Source organism: Aedes albopictus, chromosome 1 (assembly GCF_035046485.1).
Source record: "Aedes albopictus strain Foshan chromosome 1, AalbF5, whole genome shotgun sequence".
Lineage (NCBI taxonomy): Eukaryota > Metazoa > Arthropoda > Insecta > Diptera > Culicidae > Aedes > Aedes albopictus.
The window spans coordinates 57198093-57225525 of NC_085136.1; the positions used below are offsets into that span (position 1 = coordinate 57198093).

Genomic DNA, 27433 nt, shown 5'->3' on the forward strand with positions numbered 1-27433 from the left:
TTTACCTTTCGCATCCGCCGATCAAAACTCGACGAAACAGCTGTCATTCAGCTGACGAGCGTCGCGACGCCGCCGTCCGCTTTTGACACATCAGCTTTTCATCGAGCGAGCGAACCAGCAGCCAAACGCGAAAGAAAAAGTGCATCGTCGCGATCGAAATCGCGAAGAAAATCGAATTTATTCGCGAGTGCAGTGTGGAAATTTCGGAAATTGTAGTACCGTGCCTTCGGTAGGGCCGTCCGCGCGATATTAACCAAACGCGAAAGGATGACGTCGTGCTGATCGTCCGCAAGAAAGGGGGGGGAGGTTCGAAAAGTCCCAGCAGTAGAGTGCTTCGAGTCGAGTGCAGAGTGTTGTGTTATCTTCTTTCACTGTTGCCCCGCGGCGCAGCTCCTCGTTCGTTGTCCTGGTCCTCGTTCCTTGCTGGCACGGTGTTGGGGTGGTGCTAGTGTGGTAGATGTGGCGAAAGTTAAGCTAGCTGCTACTGGCTAGGGCGCGCTCGTCTTTCACTCTCTTGAGTCATTCTTGGAACGCGAACGCGGGTGCGAAAGAAAGCGAAGAAGAATAAGCGAAGCGACGACCAACATCGCGTACTAATCAGGTGAATAGTGAAGGGGGGCGACAACTCCTACGCAGCTTGCAGCACCGTCGACCCCCGCCAGCAGCAGCTGTTGGTCCCGGAACGAGGAAGCTACCAGCAGAATGGCCCTCAAGAAGGTGAAGGGCAACTTCGAGCGGATGTTCGACAAGAACCTGACCGACTTGGTCCGGGGGATCCGGAACAACAAGGACAATGAAGCGAAGTACATCGCCCAGTGCATGGAGGAGATCAAGCAGGAACTTCGGCAGGATAACGTGAACGTCAAAGCGAACGCCGTGGCCAAGCTGACCTACCTGCAGATGTGCGGTTACGATATATCCTGGGCCGGGTTCAACATCATCGAGGTGATGAGCTCGAACCGGTTTACGTGCAAGCGGATTGGGTATTTGGCCGCCAGCCAGTGCTTCCATCCGGACAGCGAACTGCTCATGCTGACCACCAACATGGTGCGGAAGGATCTGAGTTCGACCAACCAGTATGATGCCGGGGTGGCGCTGTCTGGGTTGAGCTGTTTCATATCGGGGGATCTCTCCAGGGATTTGGCGAATGACATCATGACACTGGTGAGTACAAAACTGTTAGGATATTGATTACAGGGTTGATAGCACGGTACCGTTTAAATGCCTGTCAGTTTCATATACTGCAGAAATAGCCAAACCAGTTCATTCTAATGACACTGAAATGGCCTAGGCAACGGGGGAAAAGATAAAGGCCCATTTACAGAAAGTCTTTTAAAAACTTTGGAAGTACTGATGGAAAAGCATTTCCCAGACTCATCTGCTGTTGATGAAAATTCAGCGAGACAAGTATTGAGGAAAAATTCTGAACGCATTGCATGGACTTCAGAAAACATGTACTCAAAGTGGCAATGGTGGGTTGGGTAATAAATTCCTTCAATATTTTCAAATCTGTTGGCGACGGCAGCATCTGTCCTGCGCTTATACAGCTCGGTTGAGGTATTATCTTCCCTGCTTTGGTAGAGATGTTCATCACTGATCACTTCAGTAGAATGACACTGTGCTAAATTCCCATTTGGTGGAATAAGGTAAGAGTCATATTAACATAGCATAGCGGACCGTCGGGGTCTCCAGTTTGCCTAGTAGGCTATGGATCGCCAATCCGGAGACGGCGGGTTCTCGATTCCGGTCGGGAAAATTTTCTCGACTCCCTGGGCATAGCATATCATTGTGTTTGCCTTACAATATTGATGTACTTCACTAATTACTAATTAATGGTGTTTATTGTTCAACTTGAAGATACAGTGTGGCTACCCAGCGCGGGACCTTACTTTTAGTGTTGGTAGGTAGGTGTGAGCAAAGGTGTGTGTTACTAAGATCAACAATTAACAAAAATCAATGACTGCTTCGACTTCTTGACAGTCTCCAACATTCCTCCCTTCTTATATCCAAAGTAGGTATGGTTCAAATCTGGAAGGCATCCGAATTGTTTTTTGAGGGCGGCTTGATCTTGCTGGTGCGAAATTGACTTCGACCGGTGGATCATTGATGTCATCGATTAGTTCTGGCTGTTCGGCTCGACCATGCTTTATCATTGACTCGGAACCGTCCTCAGTGCGTCCTGGTTTATTTGAAACTGCCGGTAATTGATCATCCATTTCAGGCTGTGGTTCAAAACTGGAGGTTGATGGAATTGGAATCATCTCTTGCTCGGGTTGAATCCTTTGGACTTGCGATGCCGGTGATCTGGTTTGAAGGCCGAACATGTCTACCAGGATGTCCAAGGCGGTTGAATCCGTTGCGAACGATGCTTCATTGAAACGGAGCTTGAGTTGGTTTGAATGCGACCTTATCAGCTTCTTTCGTCCATGCCAGTCGTCCAGTAGCACGTTATGGTTGACTCGACCGATAGCTTCAATGATTACGCCGGGAATCCACTGCCACTTGGTATTGCTGCTGTAAACCTTGGCGTAGACCATGTCACCTCGATAGAAGTCTCGTGTAGTTACTCCATGCTTTCGGTTGAACTGCTCTTCTTGGTTACTTACCTTGCTCTTCTTGGTGGTGATTGCGAATTGCCGGGGGTGGTTGTTCATGATGGAGCAGATCCAGAGTTGTCCTCATGTTTCGACCAAGCATCAGCTGCGATGGAGTCTTGCCGTTCAGCACACGACTTGGAGTGGTCCGGTATACTTGAAGGAATGTCTGGAGCGTTTCTGACATGTTTTCCCGCTCGTTGATTTTGTGCAAAGATCTTTTCAGAGTATCGACGAATCGTTCCGCCTGACCATTGAAATTAGGGTGATACGGTGATATCCGAAAGTGTTGAATGCCGTTTCTTCTGCACTATGACGCTGGGAATTCCAAAATGTGAAAACAGCTCGTTCAGGAACTCGGTTACTGCTGCTGTTGTCGGGGATCGTACGATGCGAATTTCTGGCCACTTGGAAAACGCGTCAACAACTACCAGAAAGTACAAACCGTTGAGCGGGCCAGCGAAATCGATGTGAAGACGTTCCCAGGGAGATTTGGTTAGTGGCCAGGATTGCAGAGGAACTTTCGTCGGTGTTTTCGAATGGATAGAGCAGCATTCACATCTTCTAACAAAATCGGCAATGTTGTCATTGATTCTTGGCCAATACACGTAGCTGCGTGCAACAGCTTTCATCCTCTCCATTCCTGGATGTCCTCTATGGAGTTGCTTGAGGATACGATGACGGTAGTTTTCCGGAATGACCAAACGGTTAGACATCATGATGCAGTCCTTTACTACTGATAGTGCGTCTCGATGAGCGAAAAAGAGTTGTACTGCCGTGCTGGTGATGTTGTCGAGTTTGGAAGGCCACCGATTCTTGATGAAGTTTGTCACTTGCTGTAGGACTGGACATTTGAGAGTAGCATCACGAACCGACTTGAATGTCACCGGTAGCGAGCTGATAGCTTCTTGAAGCGGAATTACGATGTCGTCTTCTAATTGAATGGATGCGATGATGAAATCTTCCTCTGGTTTGACGTAATTGTCGATGAGGCGAGAGAGAACGTCGGCATATCCAAATTGAGTTGTGGACACGTACTCGCTTTCAAAATCAAAGCATAAAAGCGTCAAAGCCCAACGTTGAAGGTGGTTGGCCGTATGAACCGGAATTCCCTTCTTTTGTACAAAAATTCGCAGGAGTGGTTGGTGATCCGTCTGGAGAGTGAATTTGCGACCTAGCAGCATACGATGGAATTTTGTTACAGCGAACACCAGTGCGAGTCCTTCCTTCTCTATCTGTCCGTAGTTTGCCTCTACCGGAGTGAAGGATCGAGATGCATGTGCCACGGCTTTGATTGAACCATCCGGAAGCTTGTGTAGAAGGCAGGCACCGATTCCAGATTGTGATGCATCGGTAGCAACAATTATATCCAATGAAGAATCATAATGGGTCAGGAGCAAATCCGATTGGAGTACCTCTTTGAAACGCTGGAACGATTTCTGGCGTTCTTTGCTCCAAACGAATTTTGCGTCTTTCTTGAGCATTGCGTCAAGCGGGCGTCGCAGTTGATACATTTCGGGCACGAACTTCGCATAAAAGTTTACTGCACCAAAGAATTAACGTAGGGTTGTGCCATCTTTGGGATTTTCACAATGGCATCCACTTTGGCTGGGTCAGGATGGAGGCCTTTCTCGTCTACGATGTGTGCCAAAAACTTCACTTGACTCTGAAGAATGTTGCACTTTTGTTCGCGCAAAACGAAACCATATTCTTGAAGTCGTTTCAATAGTGCGTTGAAAATCTGGTGATGTTCCTTTTCGGTTTTACTGTAGATGAAAATGTCGTCCAGAAACGAATCCTCTCCTTTGAGACCAGCGATCATGGTATTCATCAAATGCTGGAAGGCCCCGGGAGCAGATTTGACACCAGGTGCGAGCCGGTTGAATCGGAAAAGTCCTCGGTGAGTGTTGATTGTGAGCAGCTGCTTTGAATCATCGTCCACTTCCACTTGAAGGTAGGCGTCGCTGAGGTCGATGATGCTAAAATACCGGCAACGAGCTTCGTAAAAATGTCATCAAGAACTGGTAGTGGATAGTGGTTCGGCTTCAAGACAGCGTTCGATCCTGTTGAGTAGTCAGCACATATTCGAACTTTTCCTCTAGGTTTCTTCACGACAACGATCGGAGCAGCCCACTGTGAAAAATCCACTGGTTCGATTATTTCCAATGATTGGAGACGGTCCAACTCTGCGTCGATCTTCTCCATGGACGTGAAAGGAACTGGTCGTTTAGGCTTGAAAACGGGTCTAGCATCGGGCTTGAAATACAGTCGTACTTTTATCTTTTTGCAGTGTCCAAGGCCGGACTTGAAGACTTCTGGATACGCAGCTTTGTACCGATCGACTTGTGTTCGGACTCGTGTGTAGGTAGAAAAAACTTCCCTGAAGCGGTTTAGGGTGATTCGCTCAAAGCTAAAAAATGTATATATATTTAGTGTTCTAGCATGTTCTAGGTTATGTATCAAGTATCTTACATTGGTTTTTCCTTCTGCAGACGATCCCACTATACGAGCTCGAAACGATATCTATCAAAGATCCCACTGTGGGTGTTGCATATTAGCATATTAGAATAGTTCAATAATTAATGTTAAGGAGAAACTTACAACTTAAGGAAACAATGAAAAAGGGTGTCTGGTTGTACCGCCCAATGAACGTTTGTCGTAATGCCTAATCTGGATAATATAAATTCGTGAAACATCGCATAATAAATCTTCATACATTTTCTACTCACTGCACTCTACTTAGTATCAGCAAATTACAAATAAGTGCCACCAATTCACTAAACCTCCGCAATAATTCAGTATCAAATTTCGCAATCATAAATCACATCTGCATTTGCACCAGCACGATTTCAGTCTTTTCATATCTTCTAAGCTACCATTGTCATGTAGATTGACGTATCTCCTTTCTTCTATAATACAATCAAACGTCGGAGAATCTATACCGTACCGTTCAGCCCCGGTGGTCCGAACACTCCCCAGCCCATAAACCCTGGTCTTGCTGCCTACAGGAAGTATTCCCAGGTTTATCGCCTACCTCAAGAATCGCTAACTTCGCAACTGGTCGTCTAAAAGTTCCTCCGTTCGTTCTAACTACAGCTTGTCGTATACGTCCATCGACGCCACTGAAAACTTCCTCAACTATGCCACGAACACCTGCAGCACCTTTTCCGTCATCCATGACGAACACCAAGTCACCCACCTTCACCGACCTGCCATCTACGTTCCACTTGCTTCGCTGATTCAATGTTGGTAGATATTCTTTACACCATCTCGTCCAGAATTCATTCGCTAGCGCCATGGACCGCTTGTAGCTGCTCCGCAGTTCTTCTGCTACGGAGATTGGAGCTTGAAAATGATGATGATGTCCTGAAGAAGACCCGAGCAGGAAATGGTTCGGGGTAATCATGTCCAATTCGGCGTCCTCTGTTCCCGAATAAGTCAACGGACGCGCGTTGACTAAAAATTCTGCTTCAGCCAAGGTCGTGACTAATATCTCGTCGGTCATCCTACGTCCATCGCTCAAAGCCGTCATCGCTTCCTTAACGGACCGCACCATCCGCTCCCATACTCCGCCCATGTGTGGAGCAGATGGTGGGTTGAAGGTCCACTTCGTATTCGTACCAGTAAAAGTGTTTGCGCAATCCCGATCAATCCTCTCCAACTTCTCTCGTAATTCTCGACTAGCCCCCTGGAAATTCGTACCATTGTCCGAAAAAAATTCGACGGGGGACCCGCGTCGACTGATGAACCGCCTTATGGCGTGCTTACAGGACTCTGTACTCAGGTTGTACGCCACTTCACAGTGCACAGCTCGCACGACCAGGCACGTGAAAAGTGCAACGTAGCGTTTTTCCTTGCGTCTTCCCACGGTAACATCGATTGGCCCGAAGTAGTCGAGACCTACGTAACTGAAAGCTCGCACGAATGGTTGCATCCTCTGAATGGGTAGTGGGGCCATCCGAGGCAAAATGGGTTTGGATTTACGTAGTCGGCACTTCAAGCAGTTATTGATGACCTTGCCAACTGCTGTCCGTAGTTTCGGAATGAAATACCCTTGCCGCACTTCGTTCACCACCGTTTCCTTTGAGCCATGTGCATACCTAATGTGGAAGTCCTCCAAGAGCTTCGTTGTAATGATGTGATTTCTCGGCAGTATGACCGGGAATCTTGTACTAATCGCTGCGAATACCGCTGGAGCTGTTCTGCCTTCCATTCGAATAACGTCCTCATCATCCAAAAATGGCGAAGTTTTGCACAGCTTGCTCGACCTTTCAATACACACCCACTGATCAAATGGAAGTTCCCTGTTCCTCTTCAAAATCTTAACTTCGTCCGGGAACGCGTCGGCCTGCGCCATCCGCCACAGCAAACGTTCCGCTTTCGCCAACTCTTCCTGTTGTATTTCCACCAGCACAGCTGGCACAGACGATTTCCTACCCTCAGCGGTTTTCAAAGCTTCGATTGGTAGACCAGCACGCCTACGCCTGCAGTTCGAAATAAAGCGGAACACCACAGCCACCGTCCTCAGAAGAATCTTCCATTTTGAAATGCGAGTCACGTCAATGATAGGCTGCGTGATAGTAATATGATGGAACAAATAACATGCTCTGAGCTCCTCGGCCACCGTCGACTTAATCTGAGGTTGCTCCGGCCACAAATCCATCGGTTGGTGAAGAAAAGACGGTCCGTTAAACCATCTGCCTTCCGGTTCCAATGTTGTTCCCGGCCCCCACTTCGTCATATCGTCTGCCACATTCTGCTTGGATGGAACGTATCTCCAGGTGTTGACCTCCGTTGTGTTTAGTATTTCTGCAATTCGATGCGCTACGTACGGTTTGTACTTCCGGTTGTCTGATCGAATCCACGAGAGAACCGTTGTCGAGTCGACCCACAGATATTGCTCCTGAATCGGAACCGGTAAGGTTACCAGCAACGTATTCATCATCCTTGCCCCGATTACCGCTGCTTGCAGTTCTAGTCGAGGCGTTGAAGTCAGCTTCAGAGGGGCAACCTTAGCTTTGGAACCCACCAGAGAACAGCGGACATTTTCCGCTACTTGATACCGTAGATATGCGACGCAACCGTAGGCATCATCTCCGGCGTCGCAGAAGATGTGTAGCTGAAGAGAAGATATGTTCTTGATGAATTCGTCCCCGAAGAAACAACGTTGAACTTTCACCGTCTCGATGTTTGGAAGAACTCTCGTCCAGCTTAACCACCTTTCAAAGATTTCATCCGTTACCGGTTCGTCACACTCCGTCCCGCTTCTCCAGGTCTCTTGGATGATGATCTTGCCATGCACCAGTAAAGGAGAGAGGAATCCTACAGGGTCGTAGAAGCTCATGACGCACTGCAGAATGATGCGTTTGGTCGGTCGAATTTCGTCCACAAGGTATGGAGTCAACTTTTCTTTCAGCCCCATAGTGAAGATGAACACGTCTTCCTTGGGCTCCCAAAGCAATCCTAGCACTCACGCAGATTCCGTCGATTTGTCGTAACAAAGTGCCTTAGTGGACCTACTTTCCTCTCCCAGCGCTGTGAGTACTTTGGGTGAATTACTCACCCAATTACGGATCTCGAACCCCCCAAGCGAGTGAACTTCTCGTACTTCACGCACTCGCTGAATCGCTTCGTCTTCGCTGTCTGCACTATCGAAATAATCATCGACATAGTGTCGTTTGATGATGGCATCGGCTGCGGCTGGAAACTGACCAGTATGTTCCCGTGCATTAGCGTCCTTCGTGAAGTGAGCGTTGCACGGCGAGCACTTCGCACCGAATATGACAACATTCATGATGTACACATCGGGATCTCTAGAAGTGTCTTGTCGGAAAAGAAACTTTTGAAAACGGGTATCTGGTTGACGCATTCGGATCTGCAGAAACATTTCCTTCACGTCACCTCCGAACCCGATTCGTCGCCCTCTGAAGTAGTTGATGATATCCACCAGAGAGACGAGCATATCTGGGCCCTTGAGCAGCATATCATTAAGACAAGTTCCGCCAGCCTTGGCAGCGGCATCCAAGGTTAGCCGAATCTTCCCTGGTTTCTTCTGGTTGACCACTACGTTTAAGGGCAAGTACCACTCTTGTCCCTGTTTGATGCTACGAAGTTCTTCAGGTAACGCTTTGTGAGCATATCCTTTTTCAACGAATCCTTCAATCGCTTCGGTGACCTTGACTTGTAGGTCCGGATTTTTCCGGAAACGTTGCTCCAATTGTTGCATACGCCGGTAAACCATGGAGTAACTGTCCGGCATCTGAACTTTGTCGGTTCGCCACAAAAGACCGGTTTCGAACCGATTTCCGACACGCTTCGTAGTTGCCTCTAATATTTCTCGCGCTCTGCGATCTTCCTCGGATTCCACGCGATATGGGCAAGCAATCCCCGCCTCTTCCATGGTGAAGTAGTTCTTCAACGATTGGTCCATCGAAATATCGCATTGGTGCACGCCGCAGTATCCTTCTGAGCTACTGGAGATTACAGGTCCACTAGCTGTCCATCCAAGTTTGCAGCGCAGACCGACTGGTTCTCCTGTTCTCCCAATTCGCGATTCCATCGGAGCCATCAAGTCGATATTGTCTGAGCCGATCAAGATAGTAGGTTCAGCGTTCACTTGATCCTCGACAAACAGTTCTTGGAGATGTTCGAACTTCGCTATCAAGTCGGTGAAGTTCACGCTCTGTTTGGGCAAATTCAATCGTTCTACGGTGTGCACATCTTCCAGCAAATATCGCGTGGGTGATCCTTTCCCTGAAACCGTCAGGCGTACGCTCATTGATGCCTTTTCAGTCCTGGTAACGCCCGAAGTCCACTTCAGATCCAGTGGCCTGACTGGCCCTTTAAGTCCCAGCTTCTTCGCTACCCTGCTCTCCAATAGCGTCTTAGACGAACCCTCGTCCAAGAAGGCAAAGGTTGCAAATTCATTCGCCCCGTTAATTAGGGTAACTGGTACGACGCGAAAAACAACAGAGGATTTGTTGATTCGCTGATGCACCATGCAATTTAATTCTTCCGGTTTCTCAGGCTGGTGTAGTAGGGCATGGTGTTTTGCATTACAACCGTGAACGTTGCACAGCATCTTGTTGCGACAACGCATGCTTCCGTGACTATACAGACACACGGCGCACAGCTGTCGATCTCTTACCAGTCGCAGACGCTCATTCGGTGCCAGCCGTTTGAACTCCTCACAATTCCGCGCGCGGTGTCCGGTTTTAGAGCAGGTCGCGCACGGCTTGTCATCGCCCACCTTAACAGCTTCAGCTTTAGTTGTAACACCCGGTCCCGCATCACTGTGCGTATGTACGAACCCTTTCGGTTTCGTTGACGATTTCCTATCCGGTTTCACCGCGGGTTCAAGCGACGCATTTAGAAGTGTCACCTCACTAGCTTCGTCTACCAGCTTCTCCATGAAGTCGCCGAAGGTACGGATAGAAACTTGATCTTCGTTCTTCTTGAAGCGTACCCACTCCAACTTGAAACTGGCAGGCAGCTTCTCCACCATCTCCTCCAATCGCATAATTGTTGTACGGCAATCCCAAATTTTATGATGGTATCCAGTCGATCAGATTTTGGCGGATCCATCATCCGTACCTTTGAGATCAGCGAACGTATGAGCATTTCTGGTTTCCCGTAGACACGACGCAAAGTTTCGACAACCTTCGGTACGTTTGCCGGTAGCACCAGCCTGCTGCGGACCATCTCCAGCGCCGGACCCTTTAGGCTCTCCTGCAGCCTGATGAGGTTTTCCACCTCTGAAAATCCGCATGCGGCGTTTGAGCTCTCATACGAACTAATAAAGATGGGCCATTCCTCCGCCGCTCCAGAAAATGCCGGCAATCGTTTAGGCCACACTTGTCTCGCCGAAATCTGAGCTGCACTCGGACCACTTGTTAGTCCGACCAATCGATTGGATCGTTCATCTCTTGGGGCTAGTGATTGATTCATCATCGGCGCTTGTAGATTGGCATTTTGGATGCCGGGATGACCTCGCTGCATCAAATCCACCGGGACTATATGCTGCAGGGCCGGCAGACTCGACGATCCTCCTCGATATGATACTTGACTTGGTGGTTGACTCCGCCCCAGCCCGTGTGGGCTCGACACGGATCCCACAGCATCAGCAATAGATGGTAAATAACACGGCAGACTTCCTTCGAGTGGGATTCCTGCCGCAACAACATTCTTCCGAGCTGGCAATCTCGATTCCGGGCGACCGAAAGGTGTGAATGTGTAGGACGCGCCGTGACTACAACATTACTAGGACCTTCATGCGGGATCGAAGGCAAACTATAGGCCTTACCGGGACCAAAATTCCCCTCGGCCTCTCGCTGACTCTTGATCCACTTCCTCGTCCTACTTACGCTGCTGTTCACCGAACTATCGGCCTCACTATCCTCTTCATCGTCCTCAAAACACGAAGCCATCACCTCATACCGCTTCCGCATGTATTCTTGTTGCAAAGCGAACTCCTCATCCAGACGTTTGAGTTCCAGTACTCGGAATCGGCGTTTCGATGACGTGGAACTTCCACCGCTGCGATGCCGGCGAGATCTAACTAGCAAACATCTCTCACAGCACCAAGGGTGGTCCTTTATCGACTCGTCGACGTTGGCGCACATGTAGTGGAACCACTTTGGGAAGATTCATTTATTACGTCCATCGTTTTTCGGGATTTCTAGATCCCCCCTCCCCCCTCTGTCACGCTATTTTCCTATACCTAATACACGAACTGCCACACTTTCTTAGACCCCCCCTCCCCCCAAAATGTTGGACGTAATTTTTGAACGTTCCCTTTCCACATTCGTCGCATGCCACCATACCGCGATCGGCGGAGGGTGATTGTTGACATAATTCGCATAAGCAGTAGCTGTCGTTCATTGGTTGTTTATGGGCCATCGTGTGCTACCGAAAGCAATCTTTGAGATTGTTCGGACTCGTGTGTAGGTAGAAAAAACTTCCCTGAAGCGGTTTAGGGTGATTCGCTCAAAGCTAAAAAATGTATATATATTTAGTGTTCTAGCATGTTCTAGGTTATGTATCAAGTATCTTACATTGGTTTTTCCTTCTGCAGACGATCCCACTATACGAGCTCGAAACGATATCTATCAAAGATCCCACTGTGGGTGTTGCATATTAGCATATTAGAATAGTTCAATAATTAATGTTAAGGAGAAACTTACAACTTAAGGAAACAATGAAAAAGGGTGTCTGGTTGTACCGCCCAATGAACGTTTGTCGTAATGCCTAATCTGGATAATATAAATTCGTGAAACATCGCATAATAAATCTTCATACATTTTCTACTCACTGCACTCTACTTAGTATCAGCAAATTACAAATAAGTGCCACCAATTCACTAAACCTCCGCAATAATTCAGTATCAAATTTCGCAATCATAAATCACATCTGCATTTGCACCAGCACGATTTCAGTCTTTTCATATCTTCTAAGCTACCATTGTCATGTAGATTGACGTATCTCCTTTCTTCTATAATACAATCAAACGTCGGAGAATCTATACCGTACCGTTCAGCCCCGGTGGTCCGAACAACTTGATTGATGTGATCTGAAGTGGCTTGGACTTGATTACAAATTGAAGACAGCGGTGTATCCCACAGTTCGAATAGCTTGATCCAATCCAATCCGAACAGGTTGATGCCGTTTTTGGTTACATGGAAAGTTGCATTTTTGGTGACTCCTCCGACCGTGACTGAGCATTGGAGTTCACCGAGAAGATGGAGTTGATTTCCCGATGCTGTTTTGGCAGTCCGTGTTGTGGTTGTGAGTGATGGCGATCCCAGGTTCTTCCTCCACACCTTCTGCAAAATGATGATAATGTCCGACGCAGTGTTCATCTGAAGAGTAGCTTGTGACCCGTTGATGTCCACAGTCAGGAACTTCCGCCTTGATGTGCAGCTCACCTGGTTGACGCAGAAAATGCCGTTGACGGGTTTCTTCTTCTTGGACGTCGTCGCCGTGGATGTGTAGCAACCACAGTAACCTTCCTTGTGGCCGGTTTCCTTGCAGTCTCGGCAAACATGCTTCGTGTAGGTGCAGTCCCGGACGTAATGCATTTCGCCGCATTGCCAACAGGGAGTTTTCGGACCATCGGATTTCGTTTTCATCTTCTCCTTAGAACCGGTTGGAAACGGTCGGGGCTTGGTCTGCTTGACTGCACAGATTGAGCTTACCGGTTTCCTCTGTTCCACCATGGCCGTATCGTGATTGAGGTTCTGTAGGCGTTGGCACTCGGAAATGAGTGACTCCAGGGTGCATTCACCGTCTGTGTTGGCCTCTAGCTTAGACAAGAGCCTCGTCCGGATGTCAGCGTCCTTTGATGATCGTAGTCCACATGTGAAGATCAGGCTTTTGAATTGATCCGCCGTAATGTTGTTGAGCTCGAAGTCTTCGCAGTACCAGTTCACCGTTCCAGCATACGTTAGAAAGTCGTCCGCTTCGTTCTTGGTAATCTGGAAGCACTTGTACCGCTTGCTGAACAAAGAGATTCGGGTACTGAACAGCTCTGTCAACTTCTTCACTGTTTCTCCGAAAAGTCTCGAGGGTGCTTCGGAAGGACAAAGTTGACGTATTTGTCATGGACCGTTACGTTGAGGCTTCGTAACAGCAACCGACCTTTAGTCGCATCGTCCAAGTTTGCTCCGTGCTTGAGGAAGAGGTCTTCGTATTTCCTGTACCAGCGTTCGAAAACCAGGCCGTTCTCGGGATCGTACATGAATTCCTTGATGTTGGATGCCAGAGATTCTAGTATGAATTCCGGGTTGCCCGCTGACCGAATGGGACCGCTTTCTTGAAAGCCGAAGCGTTCCATCATCAGGACCAAACGAGCGTTTTGCTCCGCCATCTGCTGGTTCTGCCACAGGATCTGTTGGTAAAGTTCTTCCATCTTGGATCTTGGAACTGCAGCTCTTCCTCCAAAGCGATCAATTCGTGATTATTCCTCGTCGCCAAATGATTACTAATTAATGGTGTTTATTGCTCAACTTGAAGATACAGAATGACTACCCAGAGGCGCCATGTTTGACCTGTTCTTGGAACGGGTATAGGCTGAGAATAAAACTCGTAAAATAATCTTTAAGTAGATACAGTATCGGACAATAAAAATGCACCAAAGCCGTATTCCCATACAAACTAGTCAACTTTGGATTGCCATATCTCAGTTATGTCTCAACCGATTGTTTTCATTTTTTTGTGACGAACTACAAAACATTTCAATTTTCAAAAACTATTGAAAAAGTTCAGTGATAACTATTGATACAAAAGTTATAAATAGGTTGAATTTTGACAATAAAAATGCATCAAGACAAAAAATTATGTAGCCAAAAATGCTGAAGTCAAATCACTATGGTGTCTTCGGCAAATATGTCTCTTGTGTGATGACCAATAAATTTGCTGAAGACACCACAGCTATCTGACTTCAGCATTTGGGGCTACACAATTTTTTGTCTTGGTGCATTTTTATTGTCAAAATTCAACCTATCTGTAAGTTTTGTATCAATAGTTATCACTGAACTTTTTCAATAGTTTTTGAAAATTGAAATGTTTTGTAGTTCGTCACAGAAAAATGGAAACAATCGGTTGAGACATTACTGAGATATGGCAATCCAAAGTTGACTAGTTTGTATGGGAAAACGGCTTTGGTGCATTTTTATTGTCCGATACTGTATACCAAAAGAATAAACTAAATTTAAAACTCCCACCCAACAACATTAATGAAACCTCGTCATCCTGTCATCGAGTATTGTTATCCTCTAGGATAACAGGGCAAAATATACAGGGGATACTCAAAATAACTAAGACAAGTAAAATTTTCACTTTTCAAGAAATGTTCAACTTGCTGTAACTTTTCGAAGAGGGCATCAAATATTCTCAAAATTTTAGTGGAAGTTCATCAACTAGTTGTGTATCAGTGGTCCAATTTTGGGAAAGATCGGGCCATTCTACACGAAGTTACAAAGATTCTAGAAAAAGGTATACTTATCCGATAGCCAACTTTGAGCTGTTATATCTCCGGATTCAATGAACCGAATGCAATGAAATTTTGATCATTTATGACTAATATAATGAACTTTGAAAAACAGTTGACTTAATTTGAAATTATTAATAAGAAAAAAAGTTATAGCGATTACAATTTATCTATTTTTTATATCCATTCCATTACTTTTTCAATTTACTGCCGGCTATTTGGTAGCTTTCCTCTGAAACATAAATATATTCAAGTCAATTAGAGGGAATTTAAATGAACTATAATTACTATCTCGAATTTTGAAACGATGATGAAGTTTTGGATAAATTGGTGTTATATTAGAAAAATAGTCTAATCGTTATAATTTTCTTTCGTGTAACGAATTTTAAGTTTAGTCAAAAGTTTTTAATAGCTTATTGTATAAGTCATAAATGATCAAAATTTCATTGTATTCGGTTCATTGAATCCGGAGATAGGGTCTGGGACCATTTGGGCAGGAGCACCTATTTTGGGCACTTGCTGCTATAACTCAGTCTATTTCAAACCGATTGACTTGAATTTTTGAACATAGCTAGATACCGCGCCTTCCTGATCGTGTTTCAATAATTAAGTCAATCGGTTCAAAATTGAGTAAGTTATGCCAGCAAGTGCCCAAAATAGGTGCTCCTGCCCAAATGGTCCCAGACCCTATAACAGCTCAAAGTTGACTATTGATTAATTATACCTTTTTTTAGAACCTTTATAACTTTGTGTACAATAGCCCGATCTTTTCCAAATTTTCACCGCTAATACACAACTAGTTGGTGAACTTACAGTAAAAAATTGAGAATATTTGATGCCCTTTTCGAAAAGTTACAGCGAGTTGAACATTTTTTGAAAAGTAAATATTTTACCTGTCCCAGTTATTTTGAGTATCCCCTGTATGTTCTGTGTTGAATACGTCCAATTGTGATGTCCAAATTTTATTACGCATTTGTAATGTTCCACTACAATAGAGGTAATCACGTTCAAATGTATGCGTGCCTTTTTTATAGATGTAGTTGTGAAACTGCGAGGAAAATATTTGCACTCTTACCCCGGACGTTAGTTTTATAATTATTTAGCCGTTTTACCCAATTTGATTGGGTAATATTTTCATATACAATTTGAATAGCCTTTGAATTAGAGTGCATTTTTGTGTGAGGAAAAATTCGCGCTAGTGTTCGTGTGTTGAAATGTCACTTATCTCTATATACTATATGCTGTACCCGGCAAACTTTGTCTTGCCTACTGCGTTTTCATGTTTCTACCCAATACCAAGTACCCGGTCAAAATGTATGGAAAATCGATTTTCAAAAATTCTCAATTTTTCCATGTTTTTTTGCCTCATAAACCTTCCTTGGGTGAAAACTAACAGAACAAAACTAAGACGATCAAAATCGGGCCTTCCGTTCGCAAGTTATGCGCGGTCCCACGTATGCCACTGCATTTTTATATATATACTATATTTTAATATGCATTTGTACTGCTCCATTATTTTTTCGTAATAGGTATTAGTCGGTTTAGGTTTATGGCTAGTTTCCACCTGGTAAGTACTGTGTAAAAGGATAGGACAAGTAATGGTCACGTAAAACTTTTGCAACCAAAATTACTTGAGCGTTCGCAGTTGATAAGTAATTCGCAGCCAGAAAGATTTGGCAACAGATGGCACTGTCATGCGATGCTGTCAGTCATGTTGTTAATTTTCCGTACGGAATAATATGTCGATGTATTATTCCGTGAGTAAAAGTGACATTTGTCTTTCTTTTTGTTTCTTCTTTCGCACCAAAGACATCAGCGTGCATTAAGCTGTTAGTACACAGGGGCCTTAGGCTTCAAGTACACAGGGTTAAATAAGGAAAGAACTCAAGAAACAATCAATTTGAAGCGGGAAACGAAAAAAAATGGGGCCGGCAACGGAATGGCCACGGAATGCGAAAGCATTGCGGTATGTACTAAAAAAAAAAAAAATCCGCAGTTTGGACGCTGCTGTCGTCGGATGCAGACGGATTGTTCTACTCGGTCAGGTAGTCTTTTTTTGCTTCGATACAGTCGAATCGAATCACGCGCGCTTGCTTTCTTTTGTCGATCGATCACCTTATTGTTTTCTGGTTGTGCATTCTGTGTAGCAGAAACAGCATCAAGCCATCGTAGCAATATGAGCGAACTGTTTATTAATACCGTTCAGTTCCGATTTCCGGCGGGCAGTCCACGGCCGTCTTGGATGGAAGTCGCGAATTTTATGAAACGGCTAGACACGGACGTGATGCTTATAGAAACTATCTATAAAACGGCTCATGACCGTTCGCTTTTTATGAAATTTACATCCCGAGATGCCATGGAGGAATCAATGCGGAGGAACGCGGAGCCACGGCAATTTGTTTATTCCAATGGAAAGTCTATTGAGGTACAAATGTCGATAGCGGGTGCCAATGTGCGATACGTCCGCATATTTGATCTGCCTCCGGAATTGGCTGATGAAAGTTTGTCGGTGATTCTTGGAGCGTTTGGAAAAGTGCATCGTGTAATCCGCGAAAAATTTCCACCGGATTCGGGTCTTGGGCACATTTTTACTGGAGTGCGAGGCGTGCATATGGAAGTCGAAACAAATATTCCATCGACGATTGATGTCGCCGACCGGGAAGGGAGAGTGTACTACGATGGATTAATGGACACTTGTTTTTTCTGCCAAGCGGAGGGACACAGGAAGGACGCCTGCCCTCAGCGGAAATTGCAGGAGAAAATTGGAAGGAAGCAGAAGAAAATTTCGTATGCTGGAATTGTGTCTGGGAACGCCGTCGCACAAGTGGAAAATGATTTAGAAGAAACATTGCCGGACGAAATCATCGAAGTTTTGGAGGAGGAGGAAGATGAAAAAGGAGATGCGGATCAGTTACAGCTGGATGTTTGCGAAATCAATGACAGAGAAGAGACAATGCCTACAAATGATATGCATCGGAAGACAAATGGTAACACATCGGATGGAACGTCTAACATTGTACAGGAAGCAATAGTGAATCCTCAGGCGGCTCAGCGGCGAGCTCAATTTGCAGCTTCGGGCGGTGGCTCCAGTTCCAGCCAAGGTTCCGGCTCAGTGCCACGACCGAAGAAAAAATGCATAAGAAGAGTTTTTTATTGATACATTTTGAATGATTGTATGTAGAATACTTAAATTTAATTATTCACCCAGTTGTCGGCTCCGTTGAGTTTTAATTTAAACAATTGAGCCAAAATAAATAAACAGTTTGGATAAAAAAAAAAAAAAATAAAAAAATCCGCAACTCTGCCGCTGTAGGATAACGCAATGAGCGCGGTTAAATTCAAAACAACATCAGTTCGGTGAATATGTTTGTTTCTTGGAAGAAGCGAATTATGAAACAATCTGCAGCATTGCTCTTGCTTTGTCTTGCTCTATCGAAAGAAATCAGAGGTTTTCTAAAAGCGGAGGCTACGGTGGTAATTGTGGGACGATCTTGGAGACGATAATGGGGTTATAGAGAGCAAATTAGTGCAGTAGAAATCCAAAGACTTTAAGAACAAACTACCTAGTCAATTTATGAGATATAAAGAAAAGTAATAGGGTAAAAGCACTAGACTTCGCCACTGCTCTAGTCTTCGCCCCCTTCATACAAATTCCATTTTTTATGCATGAAATGGCGAAGATTAGTGCAGAATTTTAGGGGGGCGAAGTCTAGTGTTTTTACCCTACGGAAGGAAATTCCAAAACTCATAAGAGTAAAATATGATTCTATAGGAGTCCGGGTGTTGACCGAGGTTCTGTAGGAAGCAGGTAATACTATTTGAAAAAAACTAGTAATTCGGCGAAGCTCCTAAAGTTTTTCAAAGAAGAAACAAGAGAAACTGACGATTTCAAAGAAAGATCCGGACTCTGGAAGTTTTAGAAAGATGTTTTTTTTTGAGTTCCTCAAGATAATAACTCTTAATTCCAGGAACAAGCAGGCTAGTTCTTGAAAATTCCTAAGAGATCTTTCAGGAGTTCCCTGATAATTCCTCTAGAATGTCCCTCAGGAGTTCATCTGCAGTAATTCATCCAGAAGTTCTCCAGTTCATCCTCCAGGAGATTATCAAGAATTCCTCCAGGAGTTCCCCGGCAATTCCCCCAGGGAGTTCCCCGAGAATTCCTCAAGGAGTGTTCCGAAAATTGGTCCAGGGATTTCCCAGGACATCATACAAAAATTCTCAGGTGATTCCTCCAGGAAATCCCCGATAAAACTTCCGGGAGTTAAATCCTTCAGGAGTTCGCCGGAAATTCTTCCAGGAGTTCATCAGGAATTCGTCATGTGGATTTTTGAGAATTCCTGCAGGAGTTTCTCGTGGATTCTTGTAGAAGCTCCGCGGAAATTCTCGCAGAAATTCCCCTGGATCTCCCAATGAGTACCCAGGGAATTCCTCTAGGGATTCCACCAGAAGTTCACCAATAATTTCCCCATAATTCTTCGGGAAATTTTCCAGAAGTTCCTCCGAAATTCCCGTGCAATTCTTTCAGAATTCCTGCAGGTTTTCCTCGGGAATCCCCGGAGGGATTCCTGGAGGAATTTCCCGGAGAAATTCCCGAGGGAATTTCTGGAGCAATCACCAGAGGATCTTCTGTAGCAAATCTCCAGAAATGCCTTCTGAGATTTCTCCAATAATTCCTCAGGAGATTCCTCCAAAAATTCCTCTTGAGAATTCTTGGAGGAATCTTCGAAATAACTCCGAGAGGAATCTCCGAAGGAATTCCGGGAGGAATCTCCGAAGGAATTCCGGGAGGAATCTCCGAAGGAATTCCTGGAGAAATCTTCGAATGAATTCTTGGAGGAATCTCCGAAAAAATGCTGCAAGAATCCCGAAGGAATTTCTTGAGAAATCTTTAGAAGAATTTCTTGAGAAATCTTTAGAGGAATTCCTGGAGGAATCTTTGGAGGAATTCCTGGGGGAAACTCCGGAGGAATCTTTAGAGCAGTTATTGGAGAAATCTCCCTGATGCCACTCCTGGTGTAATCTTAAAAAAAAACCTGGAGAAATACCAGAAGAAACTATGAGAGGAACCTATAAAGTTACACCTAGAGGGGACCTAGAAGGTGCTTCTGGAGGAATCCAGGAAGAAGAGAAATCCCGGTTGAAATTTTTGGAGGATAGTTCGAAAAAACTCCTGGTAAAATCTTAGCAAACACCTCTGGAGAAAACCCTGAAAGAACTCCTAAAAGATCCCATGCTATTAAATCCTGGAAAAAAACATTAGAAGGAACTCATGCAGGGATTTTTTTGTAGAACTTCTAATAAAAATATCAGAGACATTTTATGAGAATCCCCGGCGAACTCCTGGTAGGTTTTCCGGTGGAACACCTGGTTGAATTTCAAGAAAATTTTCTGCGATATCCCAAAGAAAAACCTTCGTACGGAATGCCAGAAGATTTATCACAAAGAATCCTTCGTGGACCTTCATTAATTTTCTAGTATTTCTTCAAGAACTCCATAGAGTAACCGTCAGAGTCCCAGCAGAATTCCTCCCACCGTAGTCCACAGAATTTATAATTAGTTTCTAACCATATAATACCATTAAAAGTTTCCCTAGAAACCCAGCGCAATGTGCCTAATCGGTATTTTCCTTGGAACGCTTTACAACTCCGCTGGAATTTCACTATCTGGATTTTTCCCAGAAGCCCACCCAAAAGTTATAAATTGAATCATTTTCCCCACACGCGCGCAAAAAAGTACATTTCAATTTCTTTAACATTTCCTGAGAAAACGAACGAAATTTCTCCAAATCCGAATCGTAAACAACCAGGTGCTCTTTTTATCACATCCTTACAGCATCGTTTCGTTAAAATGCTGTCAGTTGAACAAATGTCAAAATTACTTACGGAAAAAGGAGGAATTTTACTTGAGCGCTCTACTTGGCAGCAGGAAACTTAGCTTTAGGTACAGGACTAAATATCGGCAACACATACTTCTCGCCGCCTAAGTAAGTTTCAGTACTATAAAACCAATTCGCCCCAAGATTCGCATTCATTTCGCTTTGTAGTTCGTAGGAACGTTTTGCAGCTAAGCATCTGAATCAAAAGAAAATTCCAACTGTAAATAAGGTGAACATTCTCTGGCACAAGGTGTGGTCTCTGAATAAGTTTAGCTTTCTATTCTGCAAAATCCTGACCTGTTCTGTGGCTTAGTATGTAAAAGCGCTGGTCTATCGAGTACGGAGTCGTGAGTTCAAGTCTCATCAGAGATTTTTTTATATTCATCTTTGTTATTTACAACATTCTCTCCTCTTATTGAAAATGTTTACTTATGTTCATTTCTCGCCAAACCCATGTTCAGCTCGTGGCACGAAGTTGTGTTTCTTAAGAACGGCAAAACCGTTCGTTTTCCAAGCACTCCGCATTATTGAACCCTGGTATCTTACTTAGTTTTCACGAGCAGCCACTAAAATCAACCTCTACTTCTCTAAAACCTCCAGATGAGCTCCACCCGGCCGTACCTGCGCATGAAGGCCGTCCTCATGATGTACAAGGTGTTCCTCCGGTATCCGGAAGCGCTGCGGCCGGCTTTCCCCAAGCTAAAAGAAAAACTCGAGGATCCCGATCCGGGCGTGCAGTCCGCCGCCGTCAACGTCATCTGCGAGCTGGCCCGCAAGAATCCGAAGAATTACCTCTCGCTGGCACCGATTTTCTTCAAACTGATGACCACCTCCACCAACAATTGGATGCTGATCAAAATCATCAAACTGGTAAGTGACGAGGGGACCCGGGTCTTATGTTTTTCTGTTATCTAATCAGAGACATGTGTCTTACTCATGTTTTAATTTGTCTAAACACGTTGAACATCGATAACGTTTGGGGGGCAACAGTTTGGCCGCCTGACGGCTATCGAACCGGCCCTCGGGAAGAAACTGACCCACCCGTTGATTGAGTTGATTTCCAGGTTCTTAAATGATTATCCCGTTTTTTGTTTCCTTTTCTCCAGAACATTTATGGTTGTTTCCTCCCTTTCTTTATCTACAAAAGTAAACTTTCTTTCCCTTTTACAGTTTGGTGCTTTAACTCCGCTAGAACCTCGATTAGGCAAAAAGCTAATTGAACCGTTGACCAATTTGATCCATAGGCAAGTTGTTTCACCTTCGTTAGTAGTTAAGGGTCTATTCCTATCCAGCGTATGGTAGAATAACAGCTCTCGATCCAACAAAAATTCTAATCTTAATATTTTCGTTTCGTCCCTAAATCCAAATCCCTATGGCACCTTATCCCTCTGCAGCACCTCCGCCATGAGTTTGCTGTACGAATGCATCAACACGGTGATCGCCGTGTTGATCAGCATCAGCAGCGGTATGCCCAATCACAGCGCTTCCATCCAGTTGTGCGTACAGAAGCTGCGCATCCTTATCGAAGATTCCGATCAGAATTGTAAGTTCTTGATGTTCAAGTGTGTAGCCTTCTGTAACTTCTAACGCTGTCTTCTATTTAGTGAAATATCTTGGCCTCTTGGCGATGTCCAAGATCCTAAAGACCCATCCGAAGAGTGTTCAAACCCACAAGGATCTGATCCTGGCCTGTCTGGACGACAAGGACGAATCCATCCGGCTGAGGGCACTGGACCTGCTCTACGGTATGGTCTCCAAGAAGAACCTCATGGAGATTGTGCGGCGTCTACTGGGTCACATGGAACGGGCCGAGGGTTCCGCCTACAGGGACGAACTGCTGTTCAAGGTGATCGAGATCTGCTCGCAGGGTTCGTACCAGTACGTGACCAACTTCGAGTGGTATCTGACGGTTATGGTAGAGTTGATCCAGTTGGAGTCTGGATCCAAGCATGGTAAGGTCATCGCTACCCAGCTGCTGGACGTGGCAATTCGGGTTCAAGCGGTGCGAAGTTTCGCCGTAAATGAAATGTCCAGTCTGTTGTCGAGCTATCCGGTGTCTGCGCAGAACAGTACCATGCATGAGGTGCTGTACGCCGCGGCCTGGATTGTCGGCGAGTTCGGAAGCCACCTGGACAATCCGGAACAGACGTTGAGTACGCTTCTACAGGCTCGACAAGTGCCGGGTCACATCCAGGCCGTGTACGTTCAGAACGCGACCAAGCTGTTTGCCAACCTGGTGCACGACTGTCTGGAGGAGGACAATCTGTCGGACATCCGGAAGTATTGTGACCTCCTGCTGGAAGGTCTCCCGGTGTATCAGAGTTCCGCGGACATCGAAGTGCAGGAACGAGCCAGCTCGGCCTTCATGATGGTGCAGATGTTGAAAACGCGACTTGGTGGAACCAGTACGGACATCCTGACGGACATTGCAACCTCGGTGGACGAAGCGGAAGTGTTGGGCAAGCCAGCAATTCCGGCGGAAGTCGCAGAGATGATACGGGAGATCCGGGAGCTGTTCGTTGGAGATTTAAATCCGGTGGCACCGAAAGCGCAGCGGAAGGTCCAATTGCCGGAGGGTTTGGATCTGGACGAGTGGATCAACGAACCACCGGAGACGAACAGCGAATCCAGTGACGAGGAGAAGTTCGCGCTGTTCGCCGTCGGAAACAGTGACGATCGGGAAGCGAACGGGGAACACAAGCACTACAGGAAGGAACATACACAGGAGGAACTGGAACGGGTAAGATGCGAGGGGTTCTCATAACAGTAACTTACGATTGTTTCGTATCCAAAACAAAAATAATAAATTTACCATTCAGCTTATGGTTAAACCATTTGTTTCTAATCGACGTTTCGGCGTATGTTGTGCCTTCTTTAAAAGTTTAAGCGCCGAAACATCGAAATATTAATGCAATTGTCATTCTAGTTGCTCGAAAGAGCAAATCTTCTTCCACAGTTACAAGCATTCACCAAATGGTTCAACCATATAGTGTATGGTATATGAAGAATTTGCTAAATTGCATTGATTCGTCCGTCGCTTTCAGATGCGAGAAGCGCGCATCATGGAGCAAACCAACAATCCCAACTATCTCAAGTCGGCCAAAAAGAGGGACACGGGAAGCGATTACCAGAACGCGGTGGATAACTACGACGACATCCCGATTGCGGAGATTGCCCTGGAGGTGCCTCTTCAGATACATTGTAAGACCCTAGCGTCGATGCGACATCAGGTGAATCCTTTTCAATGTTTCACTATTTTTCAGCCACCACAACCAAGCGATCCGACAAGTATCTGCTGGAACAGCAAAAGTCGGGCAAATCCAGTGGGCGTAGTAGCAAAAAGGTCAGCAGTAAGAAGTCCAAGCGGCATAAGAAGGGAAGCAAGCAGCACTATTCGGAGAGTGATTCCGATAGTGATGGTAAGATTTAGGTTTCATTGATTTCGATTGATGCTTACTCTAACTGCAATGGGTTTTCACAGATCCCAAACCTCTGCACGTAGTAAACACAGTGGTAGAACTGCCGGAAGGTGCAATTTTGTCCGATACAGAGGACAAGGCGACCGAAGACCCGGATGATCCGCATCGGGCGTTGGACATCGATCTGGAAGTGTAAGTTTGATTTTCTGTTGTAGCTATACCTATTCTTTTTTGTTTGGGTGATGTCGTTCCAATTAGTCGATTTTCTGTACACAGTCTACTAGAAAATCCACTTTATGTTATATGTATGTATGTTCTAAGCTAAGCTCAGTTCGGTTTGTATTCATGAAGATAAAGATGAACACCGTGATTGAACATCCTATGATGAATGATAGATTGTACAATCATGTCTTTCTATATCTCCTCAAAACAGATCGCTTGACAACGAACGTGAGTCACGTGGTTCCCGTAAAACCGCCTCGACCAGCAACAACAATGGCAATCCCAATTTGCTCATATCCCGACCGTCGGAGGTGCCTCCGTCCATCACCTCCAAATCAAAACGCAATCTCAATCCATCAGGTGGTGTTGTGGAGTCGGAAGAGGGTGATAAACCCTCGGCCTCACATCGCCATCACCACAAAAAGGACAGGAAGAAGAGCAAGGACAAGGATCATCATCGAGAGCGGCGGTCACATCGCAAGGAAGACGAAGACCGGGAAGGTGACGAACACACCAAGCAACGGGTAAGTAAAACTTCCTCACATTCTTCCAGCGGATCGCAAACCGTTGCCGAAAGTCGCCCGGTGAACCTTCTGGAACCGGAAGCAGACGGTGCTTCGACAGCGAAAAAGAAGTCCCACAAAAAGAAGCACCACTCGCATCATCCAAACAGTGATCAGCATGATCAGGCAGAACCGACAGATGCGAAAAAGGTTCACAAAAAGTCCAAGAAATCAAAGAAAGAATCGAAAGGAGAAATGAGCGGCTATGAGGAAGCCCTCGGTATCTCCACTCCCAGCAAGGAGGTCATTTAATAGATCCTGACAACGGTCGCGGTGCACTACCGAAGCGTGTAAACGCATACTTTCCTAATTGCAGAAAAAAGCCTTTCTCTTCGCGCTCGTCTTTGCTGACATATATTTTCCTAATCGCCTCCCAGTAAGTAGATAACTCTATATGCCGTACACATCCATAGGTAGGAAACAACACTCTCGAAAGTACTCAACTCCCGGTTTTTTAAGCCTAACCTAAACTAGAATATACCTACGTCAAAATGCAATAGTTAAAAATCGTGCAACGGACATACACGTGACCGTTATCACCACATACAGTAGCGACACCTAGTGGCGACTTGCACTTGGATCGATTGCTTGCAAGCAGGTGCTTGCATGCAATTCGAAAGTGCGCGAGATTGATAGATTACGCGAGAGCCAACAGACTTCAAATCCAACCGTTACCGTCGGTCGTACCCCCAGATGAAGCAAAAGGAACAAAATCGAATTTTATCAGTGAAAACGGAAACCCAGTCTAGGAATATGAACAAGCAAGTGGAAAAGAATAACAGACATTTTTAGCAAGTTTTTCAAGCGCGAGCAGGCGTCGGTGCGTACAGCATGAGTGTGCTTTGTGCTCGTTTTATGGAGATAGAACAAATCCGCATTCGAACCGGAGAACGCTATAATATTGTGTATAACTAGATACAGTGTAGAATATATGAAAAATAATACTTTTGATGGAAGATGATGGAGGAAATTTTACGCCCTGAAGTAGTTGTAGTAACACTAGATGATAGTTATAATCAAAGCCAGCATGAAAACCGATCAAGTAGAGAGAAAGGCGAAAAAGTAAAAGGATTATACATTTAAACAAAATAGCCGTCAAAGACAACAACACTGCCGTGTGTGTCTTTGATGGGGGAACAGAATCTATTAGGCACTGATTGTGAGCAGCAAAAGTATGGAAAGATACGGCATCCACTAAAACACTAGGTGATGATTGTTAATTAATCAGTAATTACATTGCATATGATCATTATATACTATTATTATTATTATTACGATTATTATTACTATTATGAAGCAAGAAAGCCGTAAATATATAATTTATCTAATAATTTGTGGATAGGGCTCGGCTTTGAAGGAGATAGGACGAAAGAACCATTCCTTGAAGGCAGATAATCCGCGAAACAAACGGAGTGACTGGATGCCCTGAAAACCTTCCGACGATTGTTGACTAAAGTTTTCTTTTGTTTTATCTCTCCATAATACATATTATTCATTCATTTCATTCATGTATTTAGTATTACATCAAATGAGCATGAGCATGAGCATGAGCATGAGCATAGATGACCGCACAATTCGTAGTTGCTACTCCGTGATTGACCAGAGCAATCGAAATTGCACAAGGAACCAATGAATAGGGCTTGGGACTAGCTTACTATTCTCAATGTAAACAGGTCGAGAGCTCTCAACTTTAATAAGGTCAATAACGGCGCCGGCCACGTCCTTACGGTCATCGAGGATGGAAGGGAATGTTAGTAAGACAAACGTTGTTAAAAAGACCGCGAATCGCTGCATCTCCACGTTTGTCTCAGGAAGGAATTTTTTGTTAGTAGGGTAAGGTACATTGTCAGTCCGGGAGTCACCTATGGTTGGTGATATGATTTGACAATGGATCAATATACACAAACCGCCGTTAACAACCGACCACTTTTCGACGCAAGAACTAGCCAAAAAGAAAATTCTATCGCGCGTCTCCACTCCACTAGGGAGCAGAAACCTTTAGTCTATTCCACACAGAAATACACTGAACGCGACTCACTTGTCGGCGCCCGGATTTTTTCTCGACCGGCGAACCCGAACTAACATTTTTCACTCTTTTGTGTAAATGCAAAAAATGAAAGAAAATATTTATTATCAACTAAAAGTGTATTGGAAACTAGCGCCGAAGGGAAGCGAAAAATTCGGAACCGACTCAACCACGGCGCGCGCACACTTGTCCCGTCGTCGGAGCCCCGCAGAGAGAAGAGAAAAAAAAACAAATCGCAAAAATCTAGCAAAGCGAGCGCGCGAAGCTTTGCTGCTGCCGAACTACCGCACACTACTCTGTATTTAGTATTACATCAAATTAAAGATAAAACTGAATCAACAATATGTCTCCATAATACGTGGTTCGTGGCTGTCGTTCTCCATCCTCAGTCACGCTCGTCAAGTCACGCTCCACCTGATCCGCCCACCGTACGCTTTGCGCTCCACGTCTTCTTGTGCCAACCGGTTCTGTCCTGAACACCAACTTTCCAGGGTTGTTGTCCGGCGTTCCTGCCCATCGTATCCTTCCGGCTTTGGCGACCTTCTGGATGCTGGGTTCGCCGTAAAAAGCAGCGAGCTCGTGGTTCATCCTTCTCCGCCACACACCGTTCTCCTGCACACCGCCGAAGATCGTCCTTAGCACGCGTCGCTCGAAAACTCCGAGTGCTTGCAGGTCCTCCTCGAGCATGGTCTTCCGCTGATGATGCGCCTCCGAATTTCACGGCTCACGTTGTTGTCAGCCGTCAGTA

General features: G+C 45.3%; 3 protein-coding genes across 9 annotated transcripts; 1 reads left to right on the forward strand and 2 right to left on the reverse strand.

Annotated features, from left to right (window-relative positions):
- The first annotated feature begins 77 nt into the window (after nucleotides 1-77).
- On the forward strand, nucleotides 78-25998 carry LOC109427519 (AP-3 complex subunit delta). The gene is made up of 9 exons (XM_019703073.3): nucleotides 78-1164; nucleotides 21056-21325; nucleotides 21626-21699; nucleotides 21850-21998; nucleotides 22060-23195; nucleotides 23500-23656; nucleotides 23719-23874; nucleotides 23937-24066; nucleotides 24308-25998. Exons 1-9 carry the CDS (start codon nucleotides 703-705, stop codon nucleotides 24909-24911), a joined length of 3138 nt encoding a protein of 1045 aa, XP_019558618.3. The 5' UTR covers nucleotides 78-702; the 3' UTR covers nucleotides 24912-25998.
- Nucleotides 4943-8499, reverse strand: LOC115262724 (uncharacterized). Of its 3 annotated transcripts, XM_062844594.1 has the most exons (3): nucleotides 5324-8499; nucleotides 5196-5264; nucleotides 4943-5132 (listed from the first exon to the last, which is right to left on the reverse strand). In XM_062844594.1, the coding sequence occupies exon 1, from the start codon at nucleotides 8014-8016 to the stop codon at nucleotides 5545-5547; it is 2472 nt and encodes an 823-aa protein (XP_062700578.1). In that variant the 5' UTR covers nucleotides 8017-8499; the 3' UTR covers nucleotides 4943-5132; nucleotides 5196-5264; nucleotides 5324-5544. The 3 variants fall into 3 exon arrangements, with proteins under 3 accessions (XP_062700578.1, XP_062700577.1, XP_062700576.1); XM_062844593.1 differs by having other exon boundaries at nucleotides 4943-5264; XM_062844592.1 differs by having other exon boundaries at nucleotides 5196-8499.
- On the reverse strand, nucleotides 11394-13624 carry LOC115255269 (uncharacterized). Of its 5 annotated transcripts, none has more exons than XM_062844725.1 (3): nucleotides 11905-13624; nucleotides 11777-11845; nucleotides 11394-11713 (listed from the first exon to the last, which is right to left on the reverse strand). In XM_062844725.1, the coding sequence occupies exon 1, from the start codon at nucleotides 12806-12808 to the stop codon at nucleotides 11990-11992; it is 819 nt and encodes a 272-aa protein (XP_062700709.1). In that variant the 5' UTR covers nucleotides 12809-13624; the 3' UTR covers nucleotides 11394-11713; nucleotides 11777-11845; nucleotides 11905-11989. The 5 variants fall into 5 exon arrangements, with proteins under 5 accessions (XP_062700709.1, XP_062700704.1, XP_062700700.1 ...); XM_062844720.1 differs by having other exon boundaries at nucleotides 11394-11585; nucleotides 11648-11713; nucleotides 11777-13624; XM_062844716.1 differs by having other exon boundaries at nucleotides 11394-11845.
- Nucleotides 25999-27433: the final 1435 nt, after the last annotated feature.